At 48.9% G+C, this 22968-nt stretch overlaps 1 protein-coding gene across 9 annotated transcripts in view; it reads right to left on the bottom strand.

Annotated features, from left to right (window-relative positions):
- EIF4G3 (eukaryotic translation initiation factor 4 gamma 3) overlaps positions 1-22968 on the bottom strand; it is a 143691-nt gene that overhangs the window by 72121 nt on the left and 48602 nt on the right. For 6 of the 9 annotated variants that reach the window (XM_017833446.1, XM_017833441.1, XM_017833438.1 and 3 more), the window contains exons 3-5: positions 22716-22844; positions 4337-4432; positions 2926-3039 (exon numbers count right to left, since the gene is read on the bottom strand). In XM_017833446.1, coding sequence (XP_017688935.1) covers positions 2926-3039; positions 4337-4366 — 144 coding nt within the window. In that variant the 5' untranslated portion in view covers positions 4367-4432; positions 22716-22844. The remainder of the gene's footprint in view (positions 1-2925; positions 3040-4336; positions 4433-22715; positions 22845-22968) is intronic. The other 3 variants (XM_017833442.1, XM_017833443.1, XM_017833445.1) reach the window with 1 other exon arrangement.

Raw genomic sequence — 22968 nt, 5'->3', positions numbered from 1 at the left:
ACATACACCCCCTTTCCCTTCATTTCCAGCTTGTTTTTCTCCATCAGGATCACAACAACCCCCTCCTTAACAAGTGGGATTTGTCACCCCCTCTGAAAGACAAGGACCAGGTTATCCCATGGTGTCCCCACTGAAGGACATTGGCAATGGAGCCTGGATGGAGAACAGGAGGTCCTGGTTCCCAGCCCTGAGCTCAGGCTACTGAGTCACTTCCCACTCACTTGGGTTAAACACGGAGGAAAATAATCCCAGTTGAACATGCTCAGTCAACATTCAAAGCATTTCCCAATAAGGAACTGATTGTTAAAATAGAAATAAAAATGAATGCAAGAAATGGAAAATATAAATAAAGATGACAAGGTGTCTTCTTCCAGAGCTGAGTTAGGTGTTGAAACCTTTAATTCTCAGTGCAATGAGCATGATGAGAGCAGGAAAACCTATTGATAAAAGCTCCAACAATTACTGGAACAATCAAAACTAGTGATCCAGAGCAGATTTTCCCCACCACGTGCCTCTACTGTGATGGCTCAGTGACTTAAGACACATGGTACAGCCCATCTCTGCTCATTCAGGGACTCACTGTGGTTTCATTTCTGCCTGGGAACAGTGACCAAAACTGGCTACTAATTATTGGTTTTCTTAATAAGAGGGTTTTTCTGTAAGGAAAAGTGGGCCAGGGTTCACATGCAGCCCTTCCATCTATTTTAATGCCACCAAACATGAAGCAAAGTATAAATATCCACTGGCCCAGCTGATTTTTTTCCTTTATAAACACTTTAATTGCCTAGATCTAAGATTTCCAAGAACTGCTATACTGGTGTTTATATATTCCTTCTGCCTTCCCCTCACGGTGACTCTTGGGTGGAGAGTCATAAAACCCTTCAGAAAGGAGCGAATTCACACACACGTTTCTGGCACGAGGGTTTATAAAGAATGACCTGCACTGGTTCACCAAATAGCTTTTTCACTCTGGAAAATCTTCCCTGAGCTTTAGATTAAAGAATAAAAAAGCAAAGCCTGGTCACCTTGTAAGACTAAAAAGCTAAATTTTAATTTTAGTAAAAGAGAAGGACTCAGAGCCTCCCTGAATCCTCCTGAGGCTCCAGGTGGGAAGAGGACAGTGGCTCTGTGGATGAGGAGAAACAGGCACCTGGATGAGTCTCAGCAGGTAAAAGCACTTCAAGTCCCTATTTCCCTGAAGAACTCCCCCAGACCAGCTCAAATGTCTTGGGACAAGGGACTCAAGGACCCCTGGAAGGGGTGAGCCTTTCCATGGGGTGACACACTCTGTGCTACACACCAGTGAAAAAAAACTACCCAAAAAGAGAATGATGGGGTGCAAAAACCTTGTGCTGCTTCGCTTCAGGGCCAAAGCACCTCTCCCACCCCTGTTCCACAGAGAAGATTTGTTCTCACTGTGCTTAAGGCAGGAGCTGGAAGTTTATATATATGAAGAAGCTGGAATATACTCTGTGGTGGAAAGTAATGTGTTATAAGAAAAAAAATAAAGAAATTAAATAAAAGCTCCAAGTTAGTGAAAAATGCCTCATCTATTTTGCACTGGTCACCACTGGCTCTTGATTTTTTATTTAAATAATTCAGGTTGATAGGAATTATTCCTATTAGTAGCTGTAAGCAACAGAACAAACTGTAGTCACTGCTGGCTCCGATTAAAATTCACACTTGGGGTCGTTTTTTCTCTGTTTGATGAAGACAGTAGACAGGAAAACTTTATAAATCCTGGGTCCAACCTTCCTGCGCCCTCATTCCCTACAGTCCCCTGTGGGCACAGGGAACATTCTCTCCCTGGGGGTGTTGGCCCACACCTCACACCCCTCCTGGATCGCTCAAACACCCTCTCCAGCACGTCTTTTTTTGGGCAGAACTCCTAGAACTGGACAGTTTGTGTTTAAATCCCCTGGTGCTCGGGGCTGGAATGGCCAGGAGAGCACGGATAACTTTCAGCAGTGCTGAAGGACCTGGATTTCGTTTTCCTTCCCCAGCTGGAGCTGCACTTTGCCATTCCCGCTCCCGGGAGCGATGCGAGCGGGGAGCAAACATGAAGCCAGTTGGATTGCAAAGGCTGCTGTCCTGGGAGGAGCAGCAAAGCCTGAGCTCTGCAATTCCAACGGCCCTCAGATGCAGGATGGGATGGAGGAAGCTCCAGTCCCTCCAGGAAGTGGGGCTGGGATCAATCCTGGCCCACACGGGGCTGTGCTGTGGGAGCCCAGGGATGGCAAAACCACCCTCCTCGTCCCCTCCTCACCCTGCCCTCACCACCAAAAAGGATGGTTAAAAAAGAAATAAAAATATAATAATAATTAAATTAAAAAAAAACCAAATAAATCAAGCCTAGAACAAAATGCAGGAGTAGCTCAGGCCTGGGCCAGTCTTGCATTTGCTTTGGGGTGGGAGGTGGAATGAGATGTGATGGGTGGGAGCAGCTTTTAGTCATGAGGTGGAGATGGTCACAGCAGAGCAGATGGCAAAACCTGCACACAGGAGAGCTCAAAAAAATAGAAAAAAATGCCTGATGGCTGCAGACAAAAATCCTTCCTCGAGATCTGCTCAGGAACGGGGCCAAACCCCTACAATTTGGTGTTTTCTGGCCGAATTTCCTCCAGGTGCTCTCTGAGGAGTTACAAACCCCAAGGGGCCCTGCTCTCTGTCCTACCTCAGGTCAGACCCCCCCAGCTGTAACTCAGTTTGGGCCCTTGTGTCACCTTGGGACCTTTGTCACCACCTCACCTGGCAGAGGCTGCCAGGGCAGCTCGTGCTCTCAGCAAAGAAGCAAAATCAGTGCATTTCTGTAGCCAACAAAAAGATGTGGTAAAAAATAAAAATAAAGAAAGAAAGGAAGAAATAAAAACGGTGCCATGGGCACAATTGCCTGCAAGAAGGAGTACAGTTTGTTATATTGCTTACAATGCAGTATTTTATCCAGCCTCTTCCAGCCAGGGACCTGTAAACCGGACTCTGTTCCAAAACCTTCCTCCTCTTCCAGTTGTCTGTGCAATGTATTGGCACTGTTCTGCTGGGCTGTCAAAAAAACTGGTTTAGAGATGCAGCTCTTCAGTCAGGTTTTTGCTCCAGTTCTAACCACACCAATTTAGCTGTGCTTTGCAACAATTAAAGAAAAAAGGTGATTATACTTACTGAGGAAAGAGGTTTTACCAGCTGTGTCCTGCATTGCTGATCAGAATGGGGCACTAAGGACAAATTCCCAGCTGTCCACACCACAGAACTCTAAAATTGGTGTTAATTGGCTCATTTATTAGCACAGAGGTTCATGGGCCTCAGAACAAACTCTCCTGGACTGACTGTCCTGGAGGGGAACCTCCAGGAGCGGGGCCAGCACATTGGTGTGGCTGCACACCAGGGGTTCTTGCCCCATGTACAACTATTTATACCTGTTTGGTGGACAAACTACTCTGTCTTGGAGGCTTTCACTTTGCTTCAGCAGCATTTGCCTTACTCTAGGAAGAGAAGAATGCTGAGGAGGGAACAGGGGGCAGTGACCCGAAGGTGTCACGACACAGGACACGGGACTGTGCTCCCTCCACTGCCGCAGGCTCGGGACGTGGTGATGGGAAGCCACCATGCCTCCAGAAGCTGGGCTAAGCCTCTGCTGCCCTAGGAGGGTCTCCTAACATCATGTGGAGCTGTACTATGAGCAGAGATTCCCCAAAAAGAGCCTGGCTTGGGGAACCAAAGTCCTACAACAGCAGAGCGGTATCACAGTAAACACACACCTCAAAAAAACAGACTATGGAGGACAATCAGACCTGAAGTTGGATGAAAAAGGGGCTCAGCACAAAAAGATCTGAGTACACAGAAGCTCTAGGTCACATGTGAGAACCTCCAGGGTTAGACCTGATCAGTAGCACTGATTTGGGAGCAATGCCCAGAGCCACTGGACACTGAGTGCTGCTGCAGAGAACCGCTGGTGTTTGATCTCTGGTCTATCCCTGCACAAAACACTTCCCTAAAGAAAAAATAAAAAGAAAAAAAAAAAAAGAAGAAAAGAGAAAGATTCTGGGAATGAACCTGAACTCTACAAGGAAGTGAACCTGAAAGCAACTAGGCTAAAAATAAATTATGTTATTTGAAGTAGATGAGAATCCCTCCATTGCTTCTTTAGCCACTTTAGAAGGAAAATTACTCTACCAGGACAGTGTCTGAAAAACTCAGGCAAGGTTTGCCATTCGGAATGTGCTTCCAGGTCAGTAAAATGGGCTTTTTAGAGAACCAGCCATGTGCTACAGACACACACAGACAGAGAAACACACCAACGAGGAAGAAAGAACAGGAGGAAACGCTGCTGTGGGCTCCTTACCGGCGAGCGGGTCTGAGGCTGGGTGTTCATTGTTTGAGGGGCTTGAGGGTACACCAACGTGGTTGGAGCTGCATTCTGTCCTGAGGGGTAAGGAGCCTGCCAGGGAACAAGAAAAATCAATATAAAATGAGCGTATTCAATGATTCATCCCCAAAGATAAGAATGGAACATGTTATCACACGGAGTGATTGACGTGGAGATAAAGACGACAAGATCGCAATGGAAAAACCTTCAACCAGGACCCAACTAAGTTTTCAATGCTATCTCTCACAGTAGTAGCTTACTACTGTTAAGGAAGTACCAGTTACTTACTCGTTATTATGTCAGTCAGAGTCTACTACTATTTAGTAAGTGAGCTCCCCAAGCGCCACAGCAAAAAACAAGCAAAGGGAAACATCAACCCCACACTAAACCCTGCGTGTCCAAACCCCTGGCCACACACAGAGGATTGCCAAAATCCTCCTCTGAGCTGGCTGTCAAGGAAAGCATGAACTGCAGAGAGGGCCAATAAATCCTCCAAAATCAGGCAAAAGTGAGAAACAACCTGGATTGGGTTCACCAGAAGCCATTAAAGCATCTCCAGTGCAGTGAAGGGCCCGAAATCATCCCAGATGGAAGGCAGGCCATGGCTACAGGCACACCATGGGCTCTGCAAATTTTTCCTAGTTCCACCCATTTCCATGGGCTATAACAATTTATGCCACCAGATGCTCTCCCCAGTGTTGTTTGCCCAGAGTAACAATAAACTGGGGCTGTGGAGTTCTGCTGATGACGCATTTTAATGAGACATTTAGAAATAACTTTTCAGAGCGCCTTTTTCCTCTTTCTTTTTGAACAAAAACATTAGAACTTACTATATTATTTTTTTAAACAGTTATTATTGTAGTGGCACAACACCCAGCCAGCAGCCTGAGACAGTCTTTGCTTTCAAGAATCACAGAATCGTTAAGGTTGGAAAAGCCCTTCAAGAGAGTCCAACCCTTCCCCAGCACTGCCAAGGCCACCACTAAACCATGTCCCCAAAGGCCACATCCACACCTATTTAACACCTCCAGGGATGGGGACTCCACCACTGCCCTGGGCAACCTGTGCCAGTGCCTGATCACTCTTTCCATGAAGGAATCTTCCCTAATATCCAATCTGAACTCAAGGCCGTTTCCTCCCGTCCTGTCCCTCGTTCCCTGGGAGCAGAGCCCGACCCCCCCCGGCTCCCCCCTCCTGTCAGGGAGTTGCAGAGCCAGAAGGTCCCCCCTGAGCCTCCTTTTCTCCAGGCTGAGCCCCCCCAGCTCCCTCAGCCGCTCCTGCTGCTCCAGCCCCTTCCCAGCTCCGTTCCCTTCCCTGTACACGCTCCAGCCCCTCTGGGTCCTCCTTGTCCGGAGGGTCCCAGCGGTGCCCCCGGGGCTGGAGGTGCCCTGGCCGTGCCCAGCACAGGGGACAATCTGTGTTAAGTCTTTTTTTCCTTCTTTTCCATCCCTAGACATAAAACCCCCAACTAATCCCCAACGATCAAAATGTAACACAAAGTAAATGAAAATACAGTTTAGAAACAATCTGACCAGGAATTTCCCAGCCTCGGGAAAAAAAAGAAGGAAAAATAAAACAAAAACAAATAAACAAAAAATGTGGCAGAGGGGATGAGAGGGCTGAGTGCAGTCCAAGAAGATCCCATCCTAAACACCAACTGCTGCAACACCTCCTATTCCTTCTTTGGGACCACACTCAAACTGCTTTTTAAAGAGTAAAACTTACACACAACTCCACAGAGATGTGAGGACACTGTTACTACCACCCAAACTAACCAAGCAGGGCCTTCTGTTGTTTTCTGCCTGATTCCCTGATTGCTTTGTGGGTCAAAATGAAGATAAAAATGCAAGTCTCCAAGTACACCACCAGATCTGTGCTGTGAGGACACCAAACCCACTGGGCAGGGTATTTACCTGGAGAATGTTGTTCTGTAGTGGTTTATACCAACACAGCGGCACAGACTCTGGCTCAGGAGCAATTAAAAGCTTTGATCAGCCCCTGCACAGCCTCTGACAGGTGAGCAGGGCAGGTTTTCCCTGTCCCTCCTCTCCAGGAGCTCAGCTGATCGGATCCTCTCCAGCCAACCCTTCCCTCTGTCCTTACCACGGCCAAAAACTAATTCATGCTAACAACTAATTTGAAAGAAGTCTTCTAATGCTTTTTATTTTCGAGATGTCAGATGCAACATCAACTATTTCCCCCCTTTATTTGCCAGGTTTGACTGAGCTGGAGCTGGAGGTGTCGATGCCTACAATGGATGTACCAGAGCTCTCAGTGGTGCAGAACAAGGCACAGGGAGCTCCAGTGTCTTTTCACCCACAGCCTGCAGAAGTTGTCCTGCATTTGTAGGATCCTGCTGCTGACTTTGTGCCTCTGGGATCTCTGCCCAGTGTGAGATTAGGGCCTCTCCCCTTGGAGGATCAGTGGATTGCTGTCAGTCCACGCACCTTGCACAGGGTCCTGATGCTGCTCTTTGTGTCACAGAATCCTAAAATGGGTTGGGTTGGGAGGGGCCTTAAAGCCAATCCCATCCCACCCCCTGCCACGGGCAGGGACACCTTCCACTATCCCAGGCTGCTCCAAGCCCCGTCCAACCTGGCCTTGGACATTCCCAGGGATGGGGCAGCCACAGCTTCTCTGGGCACCCTGTGCCAGGGCCTCCCCACCCTCACAGGGAGGGATTTCTTCCTAATATCCAACCTAATCCTGCCCTCTCCCAGTTTAAAGCCACTCCCTCTTGTATCTCTTCCACCAGCCAGCAGTGAGCACACAAGGTGGGTGACAGGAAATATTATGAATAGATAATATCAATAAATGGATCAGCTGAATGGGAGCTCCTTGTGCCTCCAGCTGTGTGTGTCAAGAGGTGAGACCTCATCCCAAACTGCTGCTCCCACAGCACCTCAGCAACAAGAGAAGGGAATATCTACTATTCTCCCCTGCCTTCAGGGTCATGAAAACATGTTTTCTTCAGGCTTAAATTGCATGTGACAGAGCAAAGCCTAAGTCATCTAACTCCCAAAGCCTAACTCAAGTATTAATGCTGGCCCAAAATCCCACCTCCAAAACAGCCCCGGGTTTTTTTTAATCACCCAAGCCAAAGGAATTGTGAAAGAAAGGAAGCACAGCTATCACTGAGCCTAAAAAGCTTTGAGTTTCAGCAGCAAGGCCACAAACCAGGCATTTGGACACAGTGCCAAAGGCACCCCCTCACTGTGACACGTCACTTCTGACACTGGGGGCCGACAGGATGACACAGCCCGGTGTTACACTTCCCCTAGAGTTTAAACCCTACCAGAATAAACAGAGCATTAAGTTAAAAATAAAGAAAAAAGCCACATAAAGGCGTAAGTTGTGGCCACTGAAGGGTTTCTGCTATTAAGGTGTCACCAAACAAGGTGGCTGTGGACAAGTGGCCGCTGTGGGTGCGAGGTCACAGCTCTGCCCTAAGGAACAAGTGCAACACAAACTCCACTGCAGACCACAAACACCACCTAAATAAACATGTTTTACAACTATTGCACAACAACAAACACTTCTGCCCAGCACGTTTCAAACCACAGCGAGGTTTTGCCTTAACTGGTATTTGTGTTAGAAATGTAACAGGGGGGAATAAAAGGGAGGGGAAAAGTGGTTTATAAATTTCTGCAGGTATTAACTTCACATATAAGACTGTGGGAGCCTAAATAAATTATCAAAGATCCAAGAGAATAAATCACAGCCTTCTGCAGCTTTTCAGCCCCGTCAGCTGATTAAAGCATTGCATCTATTCATCTGTCCAAGGGACTTCTGTGCCAAGCAGCTGAATAGGAACAGAAAGTAAGGTGGTCACGTGCAGTCACGTGGCAATACAGGGCTCCAGGGCTGGAATGCTGAGGATGGAGTGAGGGGATGAAGAGATCAGCAAGGAACCGCTCCGAAAATCCCCTAAATAAACCCCTGGGGAGGGGAAGGCAGGGAAGGAAGCACCACTCTGCAGGCAAGTGTTGGTTCTGAAGCATCTAAAGGCTGGACTGAATCCCTGGAGCTCACAGAAGTGCTGCTGAGCTGCTCCCCTTGGACACACAGCCATTTGCTTCCCTTCAAGCTCTCCCTTCCCTGATTTTGTATTTCAGCTGTGGCTGGTGGCGGGGGGAGGAAGGTGATATTAGCTGAGAGTTTAATATTCCCACAACTTGCCAGGAAAACCCCCTCTCTGGGCTGTTTCCACCTAGGGTGCTGCTGCACTAAGCAAGAAAAAAATAATCACTATCAACAAAACAACTGAAAAAAAGTTATTCTTAGCTCAGTCCCCGAGCTGGTTAATAAACACCGAGCCTGCTGCGTAACATGACTCCCTCGGGACTGCCTGTCCTGGGAATAAACAGGCAAAGTACACACACCAGGCTCACAAAAGCTGAGTCACGCAGCTCTGCCTCTGGAAAATTTTTTTGGGAACAAAACTCTTCTACCTCCAGGCAGAACAGTGTCCCCTCCTGAGGCTGGGGTGGTGTGGGAAGGGGTTAATCCCGATTCCTGAGCCCTCTCCTGACTCAGGGAAGAGGCTGGCTGGGTCTATATTTATGGAGTTACACACGAGGAGGAGAACTGGACCTGCAGCTCCGACACATGACCGTGACTCAGGAGCTCTGCTGCTGCTCCCGCTGTGACCTTGGGGGGAACCTTCACACTCCCAGTCACTTCCCAGTAACACCAGCACAGCCACTGGGCTCCTGGGTGGGGAGAACTCCAGCACCACTGCACATCAGCACAAAGCTTTAATCCCTGGGGAGGAACGGGACAGCAAGGAAAACACTTCAGAACAACATGAGGGGTGTGCTGGGGCCACAGGCAGCCCTTGCATGTCCCAGAGAGTCCCAAAGGGCTTTTTTCTTGCCCAGTGTGAAGCTTGCAAAGAAATAATACCTTACTTTTATGGTATCTTGCCCAAGTAGTTTATATGTCATTATATCTCATATATCACTGCACTAACAAACGGAAAAAACGCAGCTAAAAACCCACCAAAAGGGCCACCACACGTACTTCAAAAAAATACCTTTTTACTCTTTTATGTTGAGAAATAAAATACAAAAAATATGCACAGGCTGGAAATAGGAAAAAGCTGTTGTGAGATCCAGTTTTTTCCTCAAAAGACCCACCCCCCTCACCCCCATTTCTCCTGCTGAACGGGTACCTCTGCACAGCACTGGTCTTTTCCCAAGCCATTCCCTGACCCAGTTAAATGCTAAATATTGATCCAAACCCCCCAGCTGGGCACTTAGAGGAACACTCACTGTTCTTCTACTAAGGGATCCTATGCCTAAATTTATAAATTTTTCCTCACACAAGCCCCTGAGACCAAAGGCAGCTGCCCCTGGGGGGAGGCACAGGAGAGGAGGATCCCTGCCCGGGTGTTCCCTTTGTGTCCCTGTTTTTAAGAACCAGACTCTGTTTTCATTCCAGCTGCTGAACTACTTTCCTCCAGTAAAACCACAGAGGGAACGTGGGACGGGCTGTGCTGATGCACCAGCCCTTGAGGCTGCTCTTGGAGACTCTTCCCCTGGGTCAAGGGCCTGGGCAGCAGGAATTCGGCCTCGGATGCAGGTGAAGAAATCGCCACAGCAGCACAACCCATCCCTTGCCTGACATGTGTGGGATGATGGTGACAGCAAGGACGGTGGCTCTTAGTTCTGAATCCTCATTTCTCTGTCGAGCTGGGCTGGCTCTGCCCTCCCACAGCCTCCAATCCAATCCCTGTGATAACTCAATCACTGGAACCCAAACAACTGCAGCCCTCCGGGACCCAACGAGTGAAATCTCAGCATTCAGCTCTCAGAAAGTAAAGAGGATTATAATTTAAACCCTGTATCTTCATTTCTCCCTAATGAACTCAGGCAGGCCAGAGCAGCAGCTCCTCAGGCTGCCCCTCCTCACACCCAGCTCCTTTATTTCCCCTCCAGCTTTGGTTTCTGACTGGCCTGGGTTTTAATAAAGGTGTATCAGCACTAACTCAGTGTTGGGAGAAGCAGCTTTTCCAGCCTCCCCAAAGGCAGCTGCTCCTGTTCCTGCACTGCCTTCCAGGGAAAATGGTTCAAACTTCCAAAGACTCAATGTTACAGCAAGATTATGTTTTTTATCTGATATGAAAAGCTGTGTTATTGCAAGGCAGAGATAACAGCTGCAGCCAGAGCATCCCAGAACAGCCCAGAATCTCCACAGCCCACAGACATGTGGGCAATGAAAGGCTCATTTTCCATCCTGGTGCTGCCTCAGGAACATCAAGGGAGAGGGATGAGCAGGGTCCTGCTCTCCCTGCCTTTACCACCCTCCCAGGGGCTGCAGTGGAGGAGGTGACGCAGCTTTTGACCTAAATCAATATGTTGGCAATGGACAAAATAAACCCCTTTGTGACTCCCAGAGCTCTGCAGATGTCCAGGATCAGCCCCCTCACCTGCACCTGACCACAGACAGGGCATCACTCAGCACCTGCACTTCTTTCGGACAGATTTGTATTTTATTGTTATTTTGGCAACCAGATAATTCAAATCAATCTCTTTTTGTCCTCCCTGGGGTGCTCTGCAGGCAGCAAAACAGTCTTGGAAGCTGCAGTGGGTATGATGTGAAAATCTGTGTATGGCAGGAAAAAATCCAGAGTATCTGTAACATGTAACTCCAGCTCATCTGCAAATATTAGAAATGACGATGGAGAAACCTAAATTGCTAAATTTATTCATTTCAGCCTTTCCTACACAGCAGCCTCTCAAATAATGCATAAAGCATAATTTCCCACTACTCCTGTGAATTATCTCAGCTTTAAAAATAGCACAACAACGATTAAACCACTAAACAGGGACAATTCCCCTCTAAATGTTTCTTTAGTACAACACCACTTGACCTGCAGATCATCACACACCCCCTCGGGTCACTCTGCTTAAGGAGTCCTCACTCACAGCTATGTGTACAAACATGCAGGGGTTTGGTGCACACCACAGCAGAAATGCTGCATTTTTGAAGCAGCTCATTTGCAAATTATCCAGAATCACTGAAATCAGCTTGTCTTCACCGCTGTAAAATTAAAATCTGTGGGTTTTTTACTTTTTTTGCCTCTCTAGGCCAGTGCTGCTCCCCTGGAGGTGCCTCAGGATGGGGGAAACATTTTATATAGTACTTGGAATATTCCAAGTCCCATTAAAATCAGTGATGAAAGGACCAGAGCTCTTCTCTGACACTGGACAGGTCGTGCAGATGTAGAATTTTTACTTTAAAACAGTTCCAAACACCTGTGGTGTCCTGATGGAGGGGCTGGGATGGGACCAGGGTGGGACATGGGACCAAGTCTCTGCACATGGGATTTACTGGGAAACTCCCAGGCTTGGGTGGAAGCAAAGAGTAAACAGGAACTGTGATTGTTCAGTGAGTTTATTTAAATATGTAGGTTTTTTCTAAAGCTATTCTTTTCAAATGCCAGGTCAGCTCCAGGTGTCTTGTCTGATTTTTGAGATTCACCAAATTGAAGACAAGTAAAACAAGCAGAGAAGAAGCAGCTGGCATCACCACTGCCCTTCTTCTCACAAGGACACTGGTTTAATTCCCTCCTTTTCCATAAGCCCAGCCTTCAGGAGAATTCCTTGTGTTGGTAAATACGAACATTTCAGTGGCAGGAGCTCCTGCCACAAGATGAGCTTTAGGGCTCCTCCCAACCCAAACCATTCTGGGATTCTGTGATTAAACTCAGCCTTTAAAAGGATACAAATATCCTGACCCAGGAGGAATTACTTCTCTCTACCCTTCATCCTCTGCAGCAGTTTGTCCTGGGGTACATCACCTGTGTCATTACCTGCCCTGAGAAAGTGGTAACAACCTTTTTTATGGCTTTGTGTGATTTAATGTCACCCATCTGAGCAGGCAGAACAGAAAGAACAGGGAAACTGAGTCCCAAGGAACAACCACAGAGCTACAGGTATTTTTCCTTCTTTAACATGGATAATCAGACTGTCACCAAGGGCAGGTGGTGAAGGAAAGCTGGTCTGCTCTTCCCTGGACAAAGACAGTTTGTGCAACACAGACACGAGATGCCCGTTCCTGACCTGCTGGAGAGAGTCCAGAGGAGGCCATGGAGATGCTCCAGGGCTGGAGCCCCTCTGCTCTGGAGCCAGGCTGGGAGAGCTGGGGGGCTTCACCTGGAGAAGAGAAGGCTCCAGGGAGACCTGAGAGCCCCTTGCAGGGCCTAAAGGCGCTCCAGGAGAGCTGGAGAGGGACTGGGGACAAGGGATGGAGGGACAGGACAAGAGGGAATGGCTTCCCACTGCCAGAGGGCAGGGTTAGATAGGATATTGGGAAGAAATCCTTCCTTGTGAGGGTAGGGAGGCCCTGGAATGGATTTCCCAGAGGATGCCCCATCCCTGGAAGTGTTCAAGGCCAGGTTGGACGGGGCTTGGAGCAACCTGGGATAGCGGAGGGTGTCCCTGCCCATGGCACGGGGTGGCACTGGATGGGCTTTAAGGTCCCTCCCAATCCAAACCATCCTGGGATTCCATTATTTGATTCTGTGAATCCCCTGCAAACCAGCAGCAGGAGGGGTGGCTCTAAAGGCAGACCTAGTCCTGACTACACTCAGGATGGATGAGCTTGAAGGTCTCTCCAACCCAAACCATTCCACGATGGTGTGCCTTTCTCAGCAGCAATCCTGGATGTGTCCATCCCTCACCACAGAGCAAAGGCAAGCAGGACACCCAGCCTGGGGAGGAAAGAACAACCCTCCTGCTTCCCAGGTCAGTCGCTCCAGCTGATCAGCCCACGCCCAGCTCCAGCCCCAGCGACGTGGTCAGCGGAGGATCCAGACTGGAAGACTGAAACCAGTGGGATTTTGAGCCATGGGGGTGGACAGATGTCCTGCCAGTGGCTCTGCCCTCCCAGAGCCACCTCTTTATTAAATCCATCAGCACAGAACCTGCCTGGGTTTGGAGCTGGTGCTGACGAAGGCGCGAGGCCACGGGGAAGGTCCCTGTAAATCACCCCACAACATCTGGAACTGCTGCCGGGGGGTTATTTGGCTCCTTTCCGAGGCTGAGCTGCCAGGCCCTGCCTGGCTGCAGCACCTGGCTCACAGCCTGGGGTGGGCTGCTAATGACCACCACGTAATTAGGGAAATTGGTATTTTCTCTAATAAAGATACTCAAAAGTAAGGCGTGTACGTGTGCCTGTGTGTGCTGGGGGCAGAATTCCAACACCTCCACTGCTGGGAACGTCAGCACAGACACCCTGGAGTTCACAGAGCACCTTTTGCTTGCCCTATAAAATTCTGTCCCATTTTAACAAAAGCATGAACTCTGAGGACAATCACTTGTGCTCAGGAACACCACCTGAGTCAGCCCAGACCAGGGCTGACTCCAGAGCATCAGCAGGTTTGCAGTTTTCCTCCTATTTTTCCCCGAAACGCAATGAAAAGTTCCAAAAAATTTGCCATCTTCTATCTCTGAGGATGTTCCCATCCTTGGAAATATTCAGAACCCATGGGGATGTGGCCCAGAGTTCCCTGCTCCAGCTGACCCTGACTTGGACCTGATCTCCAGGTCTCTTCCAACCTTCACCTGTCTGAGTCCAGGGAAGCAATCAGATAAAATATTCAAGATTTATCAAATTACACTGAAACCCAGAAATACCCTGTGTATAAAGTGTCTGAATTTGCACAAATTTAAAGCAACTGAATAAATTATTGGTTTCTAACAGCTCTGTAAAGAGGGGTCTGTGGAGATCATGGGCAGAGCCCTTCCAGGCTACGGGGAGCCAAAACTGGAATTACTGCTCCGGAATCTTTGTCGTTTCCATGGAAAGCAGCACAGTGAGAGCTCAGCTGGCAGGAGAACCAGGCTGGTTATGGATTCAAACCCTCACCTCTGGAATGTGGCCCTTTCTCCTACAGGTAGAAATGGCTCCAGAGGTTATTCCTCAGTTCCCAGCCTGACACAACAGCGAATGGTGGAATCCAGTAATTCCAGGGCTCCCTCTCCCCACTTTACCTGGCTGCTGGGTATATTTTATGCCCTCTGTGTTTACAAAATGCAGGCTGAGTAAAGCCCTGACTTTTGTGCTGACTCTGGTGCTTTATGGAACACATGGTGTTTGTTTAAAAAACTGCCTGTTTTCTGGAGCATGCAAGAAAACAGCCATTAAATCGCAGGGAACAGAAGGTATTATTACAGAAGGGATTCCAGAACTGGAATTATTAAATGTAAGAAAATGGCAAGTTGCCTCGTATTGTTTTGTCTTCTTATATTATGAATAAAACTGTGGTTCAACAAGTGGCAAAGTCTGAAAAGCAACAAAATAAAGCCCAGAGCACGTGGCTGCGAGAACAGAAAACACACCTGGAAAAGTCCTGAAGGAAGGGATCTGTGGAATTTTAAAACAGCTACAGAGAAATTTGATTTTCTATTAAAAAAGGTATTTCACTCCCTCCCCTGAAGAAAAGCTACTGGCAAGTTTAAGACTGCTTTTGATTCACAATAATCTCACAAGCCAAATAAAGCCGTTTCCGCTCGCACCCGGCCAGGATGGGCTGTGTGGCCAAGACACCCACAGGGAGCTTTCCCATTCCAAATCCCTCCATTTGCACCAGGGTGGAGGGGCCAGGGAACACTCTGAGCCAGGCCACAGTCACTCCTGGGAGGAAAAGCTCAAGCAGCTGCAGAAAAACACATCTCTGCCCACTGGGCACAGCAGAGCACTTGGAGAAGGATCAAACACACCTCTCAGAGCAGGAATTTCCTACAAGGGCCTGGAGTGGCAGGACAAGGGGAATGGCCTCCCACTGCCAGAGGGCAGGGTTGGATGGGATATTGGGAAGAAATCCCTCCCTGTGAGGGTGGGGAGGCCCTGGCACAGAGTGCCCAGAGAAGCTGTGGCTGCCCCATCCCTGGGAGTGTCCAAGGCCAGGCTGGAGCAACCTGGGATAGTGGAAGGTGTCCCTGCCCATGGCACGGGGTGGCACTGGACGGGCTTTAAGGTTCCTCCCAACCCAAACCATCCTGGGATTCCATGAGATGATTCTGTGAATCCCCTGCAAACCAGCAGCATGAGGGGTGGGTCTAAAGGCAGACCTAGTCCTGACTAGACTCAGGATTTGTGCTGCAATCTTCCCTTTGCACGTGTACCTGATAAAATTGGAACGGATTTTTCATTCTTTCCTTTTCTTGTTGGAAAAAAAAAAGACTTGAAGGCTGTTTCTAGTCCTTCTTAAGTGCACAAATATTAAAACTAATTCATTCATCTCTCTTACCTTGTGCCTTACGAAATCTAACTGCTTCCAGGGTTAGATAATTATTAAAATTAATAGTGTTAATTGGCATTTGAAGCCACATTATGCCTTCCCCACTCTCTCCTCCTGCAGCTCTTACACCCAGCTGCTCCCCCAGACTAGAAGACACCCACCAAGCTGAGCATCCCTACACCAAAGCACCCTGAAGGCACCAAGACACAGACATGCTCAACATTTCCAGCCCAGCTTTAACCTAATGAGGTAAAAAGCACAGTAATGAATCAGAAATAATGAAATATATTCTAGGAGGAAATATTCCCAGCATTATTAACCCAATCAAAACCCTCCTAATCCTATTACAAACCAGAGGGTTCAGCTGCACTTCCAGCAGGTCTCGAACACAAAGGCCAAAAGCAGATTACACTTCTGGATTTATCAGCTATTAAATAACTCACAGTTTCAAATCTCCACCTGCAGTCACAGATCCTGCAAGCTCAGAATTAGCAAAAGGCATTGGAAATGTGCTGGGATGAAGCCTGACCTGGATGTGCAGAAGGAAGCACAAGGAACAAAGTGGGAAGGACAAGAGGTCAAACTCTTGACTGCTCAGAAAAAATCCATTAGTGCATATTAATCTGTTTTTTTAGGCAGGTCTCTTGCCCTCAAAGCACTATCAATAATTGAGTTGCTTAAATTTTCTTTATCTTCATTATCTGGAATGGACAGAAGACCCAAAGAACTGGAATGTGCTGTTTGGAGGAGCAGAACAGGCAACTTTCTCACATGGCTGGTCCAGCACCAACTTCTCCACTTATCCAAGGAGAGTTTCATCTTTTGTTCTGTGTCCACATCACTAACAAGCATCCTGCCTGACAAGCCCACAAGTCACAGGACTCCAGGTGGTTTAAAGTGGCAGGAAATCTGCTCTAGTGGCACTGTCCCCAAAACAAGGAGCTTCCTGGGTGGAGAAGTTCCATGGGGGAAGAGTTCCCTGAAAAGTTTAGAGACTGACTGACCAAGGTGTGCACAAGGATGCTCTTGGACACAGAAATGATGGACAGGGTGTTTGCAGGAGTGAGATGGTAAAATCAGGAGTCCCTTGTGCTCCAGATTTCTTCTTCCTAGCAAAGCATGTGTGGACCAAATAATGGGGAATCGTGGAATACCTTGACTTGGAGCGACCCACAAGAATCATCAAGTCCCACTCCTGGCCCTGCACAGACACTCCAACAATCCCACCCTATTGTCCAAACCCTCCTGGAGCTCTGGCAGCCTTGGGGCCGTGCCCACTGCCCTGGGGAGCCTGGTCAGTGCCAGCCACCCTCTGGGGGAAGGACCTTTTCCTAATATCCAGGCTAAATCTCCTCTGTAACAGCTCCAGCCACTCCCTTAGGTGCTGTCACTGGTCCCCAGAATTTGGGGGAAGATGAGTGTAATGTGTAGCAATCAGATCCTGAAGGCAGCTGCCTCCAACATGAGGAGAGAACCAGGAGTAACACTCACACTTCCCAAGACACCTGACTTTCCACAGGGCACAAGGGGCGAGGTTACAATTAAATTACATCCCTCCTTCCACTCCAATCCCTTAATAAACGTCACTTTATTAAAAGCATCTCACACTGGGGCCACGGGTGAGGGAGGCATTGAATAAACACCATGGTTATAACAGGATTATTCCAGCTCCCATAGAAAGGATCCAAGATAATAAAAGGGGGGCTTGGGGATTGCCTATAAACATGCCACAGATGGCAGGCAGACATGCTCCTGGCACACATTCCCAGACCTTAAGGTACTAAGGAATGTCTCCCTGCCATTACAAACGCTAATTTAACGATGGTGACATTTCTGAGGACCAGAATGAGACCACAAAACTCTCTTCACTTCAGGCACAGAACCAGATGGTAACGAGTTTCAGCTGGTACAATCTGTTCTGGATTTAAATCAGCCACCTAAAATTCAAGGTCTCCGAACACCGAGATCCAGCGGGTTCAGCCCTCCTGCCCTTTTGTTTGCTCGGGTGTATTTTGACATTTTTAGGAGTGGATGAGGGACGTCCATAACTCCAACAGCTTCAGAAGGTCTCTACAGATGCCAAGAGGTCCTCTGCTCCCTGGTGCTCCACATTCCAGCCCAGCCGTGGGCAGGCTGAGCTCTGCTCAGTGCACAGCGTGTTCCTAACGAGAGCTGCAGCTTTCCCTGATTACTGAGGAAATTCCTGGCAATTTGTTCCAAGCCTGGTCGGTTGGTGCTTCCAAACCATGGGCCTGGACTAAGAGAATCCCTCAGCACACACGTCAGAGCCGCAGTTTTTAAGCCGAGGCAGAGAAAGCCAAGAGTCTTTTCCAAACCATTCCCCTCGTGCGCCAGAACCCACTGCACTTGTTCCTCGGGATCCTTCACAACATTCCCAGGTTCAAATTGTCTTCTCCTCGTGCCCTAAGCTCCACATGTTGCCTCTGGTCATGGCACCGCTGAAGGAGCCCTCTCCTCCTCTGATCACTCCATGGACAGAGGGAAACTCTGTCCTGCTGCTCCTTCCAAGCCCCAGCCTGGCTGCTCTGGAAGGGTTTTCCTGTTATTCCCATCCCACCACAGCTGCCCCACATTTACTGGGAGGTACAGCCAGAGAGGGGCAGATTGACAGCATTTCAGCTGCTCTGTGTTAGTGGCTCTGGGAATGTTCTCTGCCTGCTCTGGACTCTCCCACATCCATCATGGGATGAAAGAGCTCAGGTAAGTGGTGCCCGGCAGGCTGCCAATCCAGGCCCCACCTGAGCTCTGGAGAACCTGCTCCGGGAGCCATACCCGAGGAGGGACTTCTCAGCTCCTTTTTCAACAGCTTCTCCTTTCCTCTGCACACCGAGAAAGCAAATTGCGTCCAACCATCCCCTTGTGCAGCCTCAAGCCAGGAGAGGAGGCAGAGGGGCCGTGTTCCTCCTCTCCCTGTTGGAATATCCACACAAAACCCAACAGGAATACAGAATTTTATGTACTTGGGGCCACATCTGGCCATAACATCACTGCAGCAGCATGTGCTGCGCATTCCCCTGCGCGGTTCAGCACATTCCTGAGAGCTGCACGATGATTTCAAGGCCCTGGAATTTGGGAAGCAAAGGCCGTCTCTTGCTGCGGCGCCGGGGGTGTGGGACTGTTCCACATCACTGCCCAGCTCTCCTCGTTGTGCTGCACAAACCAATTCTGAAGGGCAGCAAAGTGCCAGAGGCTGGTTGTCAGGAAAGCCCTGGGAGGAAGTGGGACAGCGAGCCTTGCTCTTGTTTTGGCTCCATCACATGGAAAAGGCAGAGGAGCAAGTGAGAGAGTCACCAAACCACAGCACTGCAGAACAGCTGCTTCTGCTCATTTAAATAGAGCTGAAGGAAAGCCAACACAGGTACAACATACACCTGCACCTGACTTCCCACAGGAGGGACTAAATCTGCCTTACATCCCTGATCCACGGTTCCCAAATTCTCCCTTAGAGAGCACAGTGTCGTTGTCTCATCACACACAACCCTGCAGAGCCATGAAGGGCTCCAGCTCCCGGAGCTCTGCTGAGGGACAGCAGTTCCTTTCATCACTTCCTAGAATTTAAGCTGTCACCTCACCCCCATCACCCAGAGTGCTGGGACAGGCAGCTCTGGAGCAGCCAGGGCAGAGAGGGGGCACTTGTGGAACTGCAGCACTTGTTGACCCTCCGTGCTCCTTCATGGATTCTGCACAGGGGGAGGGGAAAGGGCCCTCAGGGCCATTCGAGGAGCTGAGGGCACTGGGCTTGTTCAGCCTGGAGAAAAGGAGGCTGAGGGGAGACCTCACAGCTTCCTCATGAGGGGCAGCCCTGATGTCTGCTGTGCCCAGGGACAGGACCCAGGGAAGGGCTGGAGCTGTGCCAGGGCAGGGTCAGGCTGGATCTCAGGACAAGGTTCTTCCCCCAGAGGGTGGTTGGCACTGACCAGGCTCCCCAGGGCAGTGGGCACAGCCCCAAGGCTGCCAGAGCTCAGGGAGGGTTTGGACAGTGCTCTGAGGGACAGGGGGGGATTGCTGGGGTGTCTGTGCAGGGCCAGGGGTTGTACTGGATGACCCCTGTGGGTCCCTTCCAGCTCAGGATATTCCATGATTCTGTGAGATCCCCACTTCAAGAAACTGAGCCCCAGGAGATGGTGAGATCCCGACCAGGGGACAGCAAGGACTGACCTCTGAGCTGAGCCCGGACTGAGCTCAGCACTCACAGCCATCTGTGACCACACAACCAAGTGACACAAATTCTATCACTGGCAAAATTAGTTTTAGTACCAAATGATATCCAAAGCCTAAAATCATCCATCAATATTTTCATTTCCTACTGCCTCCAGAGCAGTCCCTGCCTCGGAAAGACTCACTTTCATGAGTATTTATTAACTCAGGGGTCTGATGGAGAAATCAATGACCCTTAATCAGACTCTAATTCAAATGAAGTGGTCTTGCCCTTATCTTTTATGCACAAACACTCCTACATTAGGCAGGACTGGACCTTTGTTCAGTGCTCAACCATCCATGCAGCGTGGGTGGGTAAAATACAGTTATTTGTGAAGTGGTTTATTGCTGTTAAAGGAATTAATAACAGTACATTCATCCAAATCCCATGTCAGCTCGGATCTCTATCTCAAAAAGGGAAACAGCAGGATTTAAGGGGTCCAACAATCAGACAAAAAGAACAATTACAGCACAGAAAAACTTTCAAGTGATGAGAGATTTAAAGGATTTTGATTGTTTATCTAAAAGAGAGCAAATAAATGAAATCATGATGAAAGTTTACAAAACTACAAGTGGTCTGGAAAAAGGAAACTTCCACTCACCACCTTTTTTAACATAGGCACAAGGGCATTCCCTGAAACCCACAGGAGACAAATCACGATGCAATGAACAGGTGAAACTTTCATCCAAACCTCAACTGGGGGATTTCTTACACAACATGGAAACCCAGTCCCTGACAGGGGGCAAAGTGAGATACACATATGAATATTCAAAATTCAGGTTCAGCTAAACCTCTAATAGTTCAGGGGTAGAGAAAACCCTCCCTGGGGACAGGTTATCCTGGAAGTGCTCATGCTGAGAGGCTTGATGCCCTTTCAAGCCTTTCTGGTGGGAGTGTCCCAAGTGTAAGCACTTCCATTTTGGTTCTTCATGGAAGGGACCTCAAAGGTCATCTTGTTCCATCCCCTGCCATGGGCAGGGACACCTTCCATCAGAACAGGCTGCTCCAAGCCCCGTCCAGCCTGGCATCATCATCCAACCTTCACCTCCAGCTCCAAGGGAGAGGGTCACCTGAGGTGCCAACACCTGCTCACAAGTGCTGGGAATGAACAGGAACCATCATTTTGGCTGCTTTGCTACTGAGTCTCACCTTTGTAGGAATCACCTGGGGAAAAGCTCCCCAGACCTCAGTGCCCTCTGGCCCCCAAGGGGCACAATGCCCAATGCTCACCTGGCTTATAACCCTGGCTCTTGCTTTTCCTCCCTCTCCCCAAGCACGTGAAGGCTGTTCCCAAACACTGGGAGCACAAACATCCTCCTGGAGCCCTGGAGGCTCCCAGGTCCCTCCAAGCAGCGCAGCAGTGACACAATCTGACACTCACTTCCAAGACAGCAAGAGGCAGCAGAACAGGAAAGGAGCGTCTTCCCGGGGCTGGAGTGGGTTTGGCACCGAGCCCACTCTCTGTGTAAGCACTGACTCAACGGGAAAATATTCAGGGAAGAAAAGAAACCCCTTGATTAGAACAGTTTTTAAAGAGGCTGCCTGAAATGTTCTCTTTCTTCCCCTCTTATCTCCTGCATGATGAGCTTCCCTGTGTGGCTGAAGTTTAGCAGGAAGGAATGTCTTGATCCATGACACAAGCCAGGCACCACCTGAGGGTTTGCTCTGTGTCCTCCCTGCTCCATGAGCCCCAGTGCTCCATCCAGAGCCCTTACTTCCAAAACCTTGCAGGAAGAGTGCAAGGAACAGCTCCAGCACTGCTGACTAATGCCTGCAAGCTACATATGATCCTGAGTAGATACCTCAGCCTCAGATTCCCCACCCCACAAAGGATGAGCAGTCCCGAACACAATCACAAGTTTCCACTTTTCCCACCACTTTTTATCCAGGATGAGCAGCACTCAGGTGAAGTGTTCCTTCCAGGACCTTATTTGTTTTCAGGAATCTCCTGGTCTAGAGGGATTGAAGAGGCTGGCAGGACTCAGGAGCTTCCCTTCTCCCAGCTCGGGGCTCTCCCACCACCTCCCCATTCCCAGTCCTCCCCTCGGTGCCATCCTGTCTCCCCCTGCTCAGAACAAACCCACTCCCCTCACAGCAGACCCACTCACATCTTCCTACTTGATTCCAACAGGTATAAATTCCCCAGGAGCACAGGGAACACCAGGCTTTCCTCTGTCTCACACCTCATTCTTTATACACCCTACTCCCCGATCCCAGTATCTTTTGTAGCCCCCCTTTCTCGCCCCATTCCCTGCCTCCTTTGCCCCCTCCTTTTCCAGATAAGCTTCTCCACTCTCACTCCAGCCCTGCAGAATATTTATCTAATAAAGACTACAAAGAGACCAATTCATTCCACATATCTCACTAACCTCTATTTCTCCATTCTTATTATAACTCCCATTTATCTCCTCTGGACTGTTTCTGTAACCAGCCCTTTATCTCATCTCTTTCATGAGCATTCATTTGTCCAACTCATTTTCCTGACCCATTTCTTAGAATTACAGAACTGCAGCATCCTGAACAAAACACTCACCATGGAAAATCCCTGACAGAGGACATGGGGCAGTTTAACCTGGAAGTCAGGCCGTGCCTGATCCAGCAGCAAAGCATATTCCTCATCAATGAGTACTTCCTATCGTTTTCCAAGTTGCTTTTAGCTTCTGTTACAAACTCAACGAGGAACTAATGTCTGATAAACCTGTATTTAATTACTGATTTATGGTATTAGTGTGCTAATCTAAGTGCTGTCTGAGTGCACACCCTTTCTTCACTTAATTTCCACACTGGTCACGGACAACACAACTCGATTTTTTGAGCAGAGAAGCTGAGAATGGGACAAGAGGAGAAGAGGGAGGCTGGGAATGCTCTGCTCCAACGCCAGGTCTTACCTGTGAGAGCCCAGGGGACGAGGCATGTCCCGGTGGCGTTGCAGCAAGATTTGGGTGTCCCTTATTTATTTCATGTGCAGTGTAAGGGGATGGGGCAGGAGGACCCGGTTGTCTTGCTACTTGTGTTACCTGTGTGGAGATAAACTGTTAGTAAAACAGAACATTAGTAACCAGGTCTGCAGAGACACTGAAATCTTCATAAGAAAGCAGCGAGCAGCACCTTCATAAATATATATATATATTTTTATCTCTA

Source organism: Lepidothrix coronata, unplaced genomic scaffold (genome assembly GCF_001604755.1).
Source record: "Lepidothrix coronata isolate B3197 unplaced genomic scaffold, Lepidothrix_coronata-1.0 Scaffold214, whole genome shotgun sequence".
NCBI classification, from domain to species: domain Eukaryota; kingdom Metazoa; phylum Chordata; class Aves; order Passeriformes; family Pipridae; genus Lepidothrix; species Lepidothrix coronata.
Note: the sequence above shows the minus strand (reverse complement) of the source record. Positions and strands in the feature narration are given on the sequence as shown.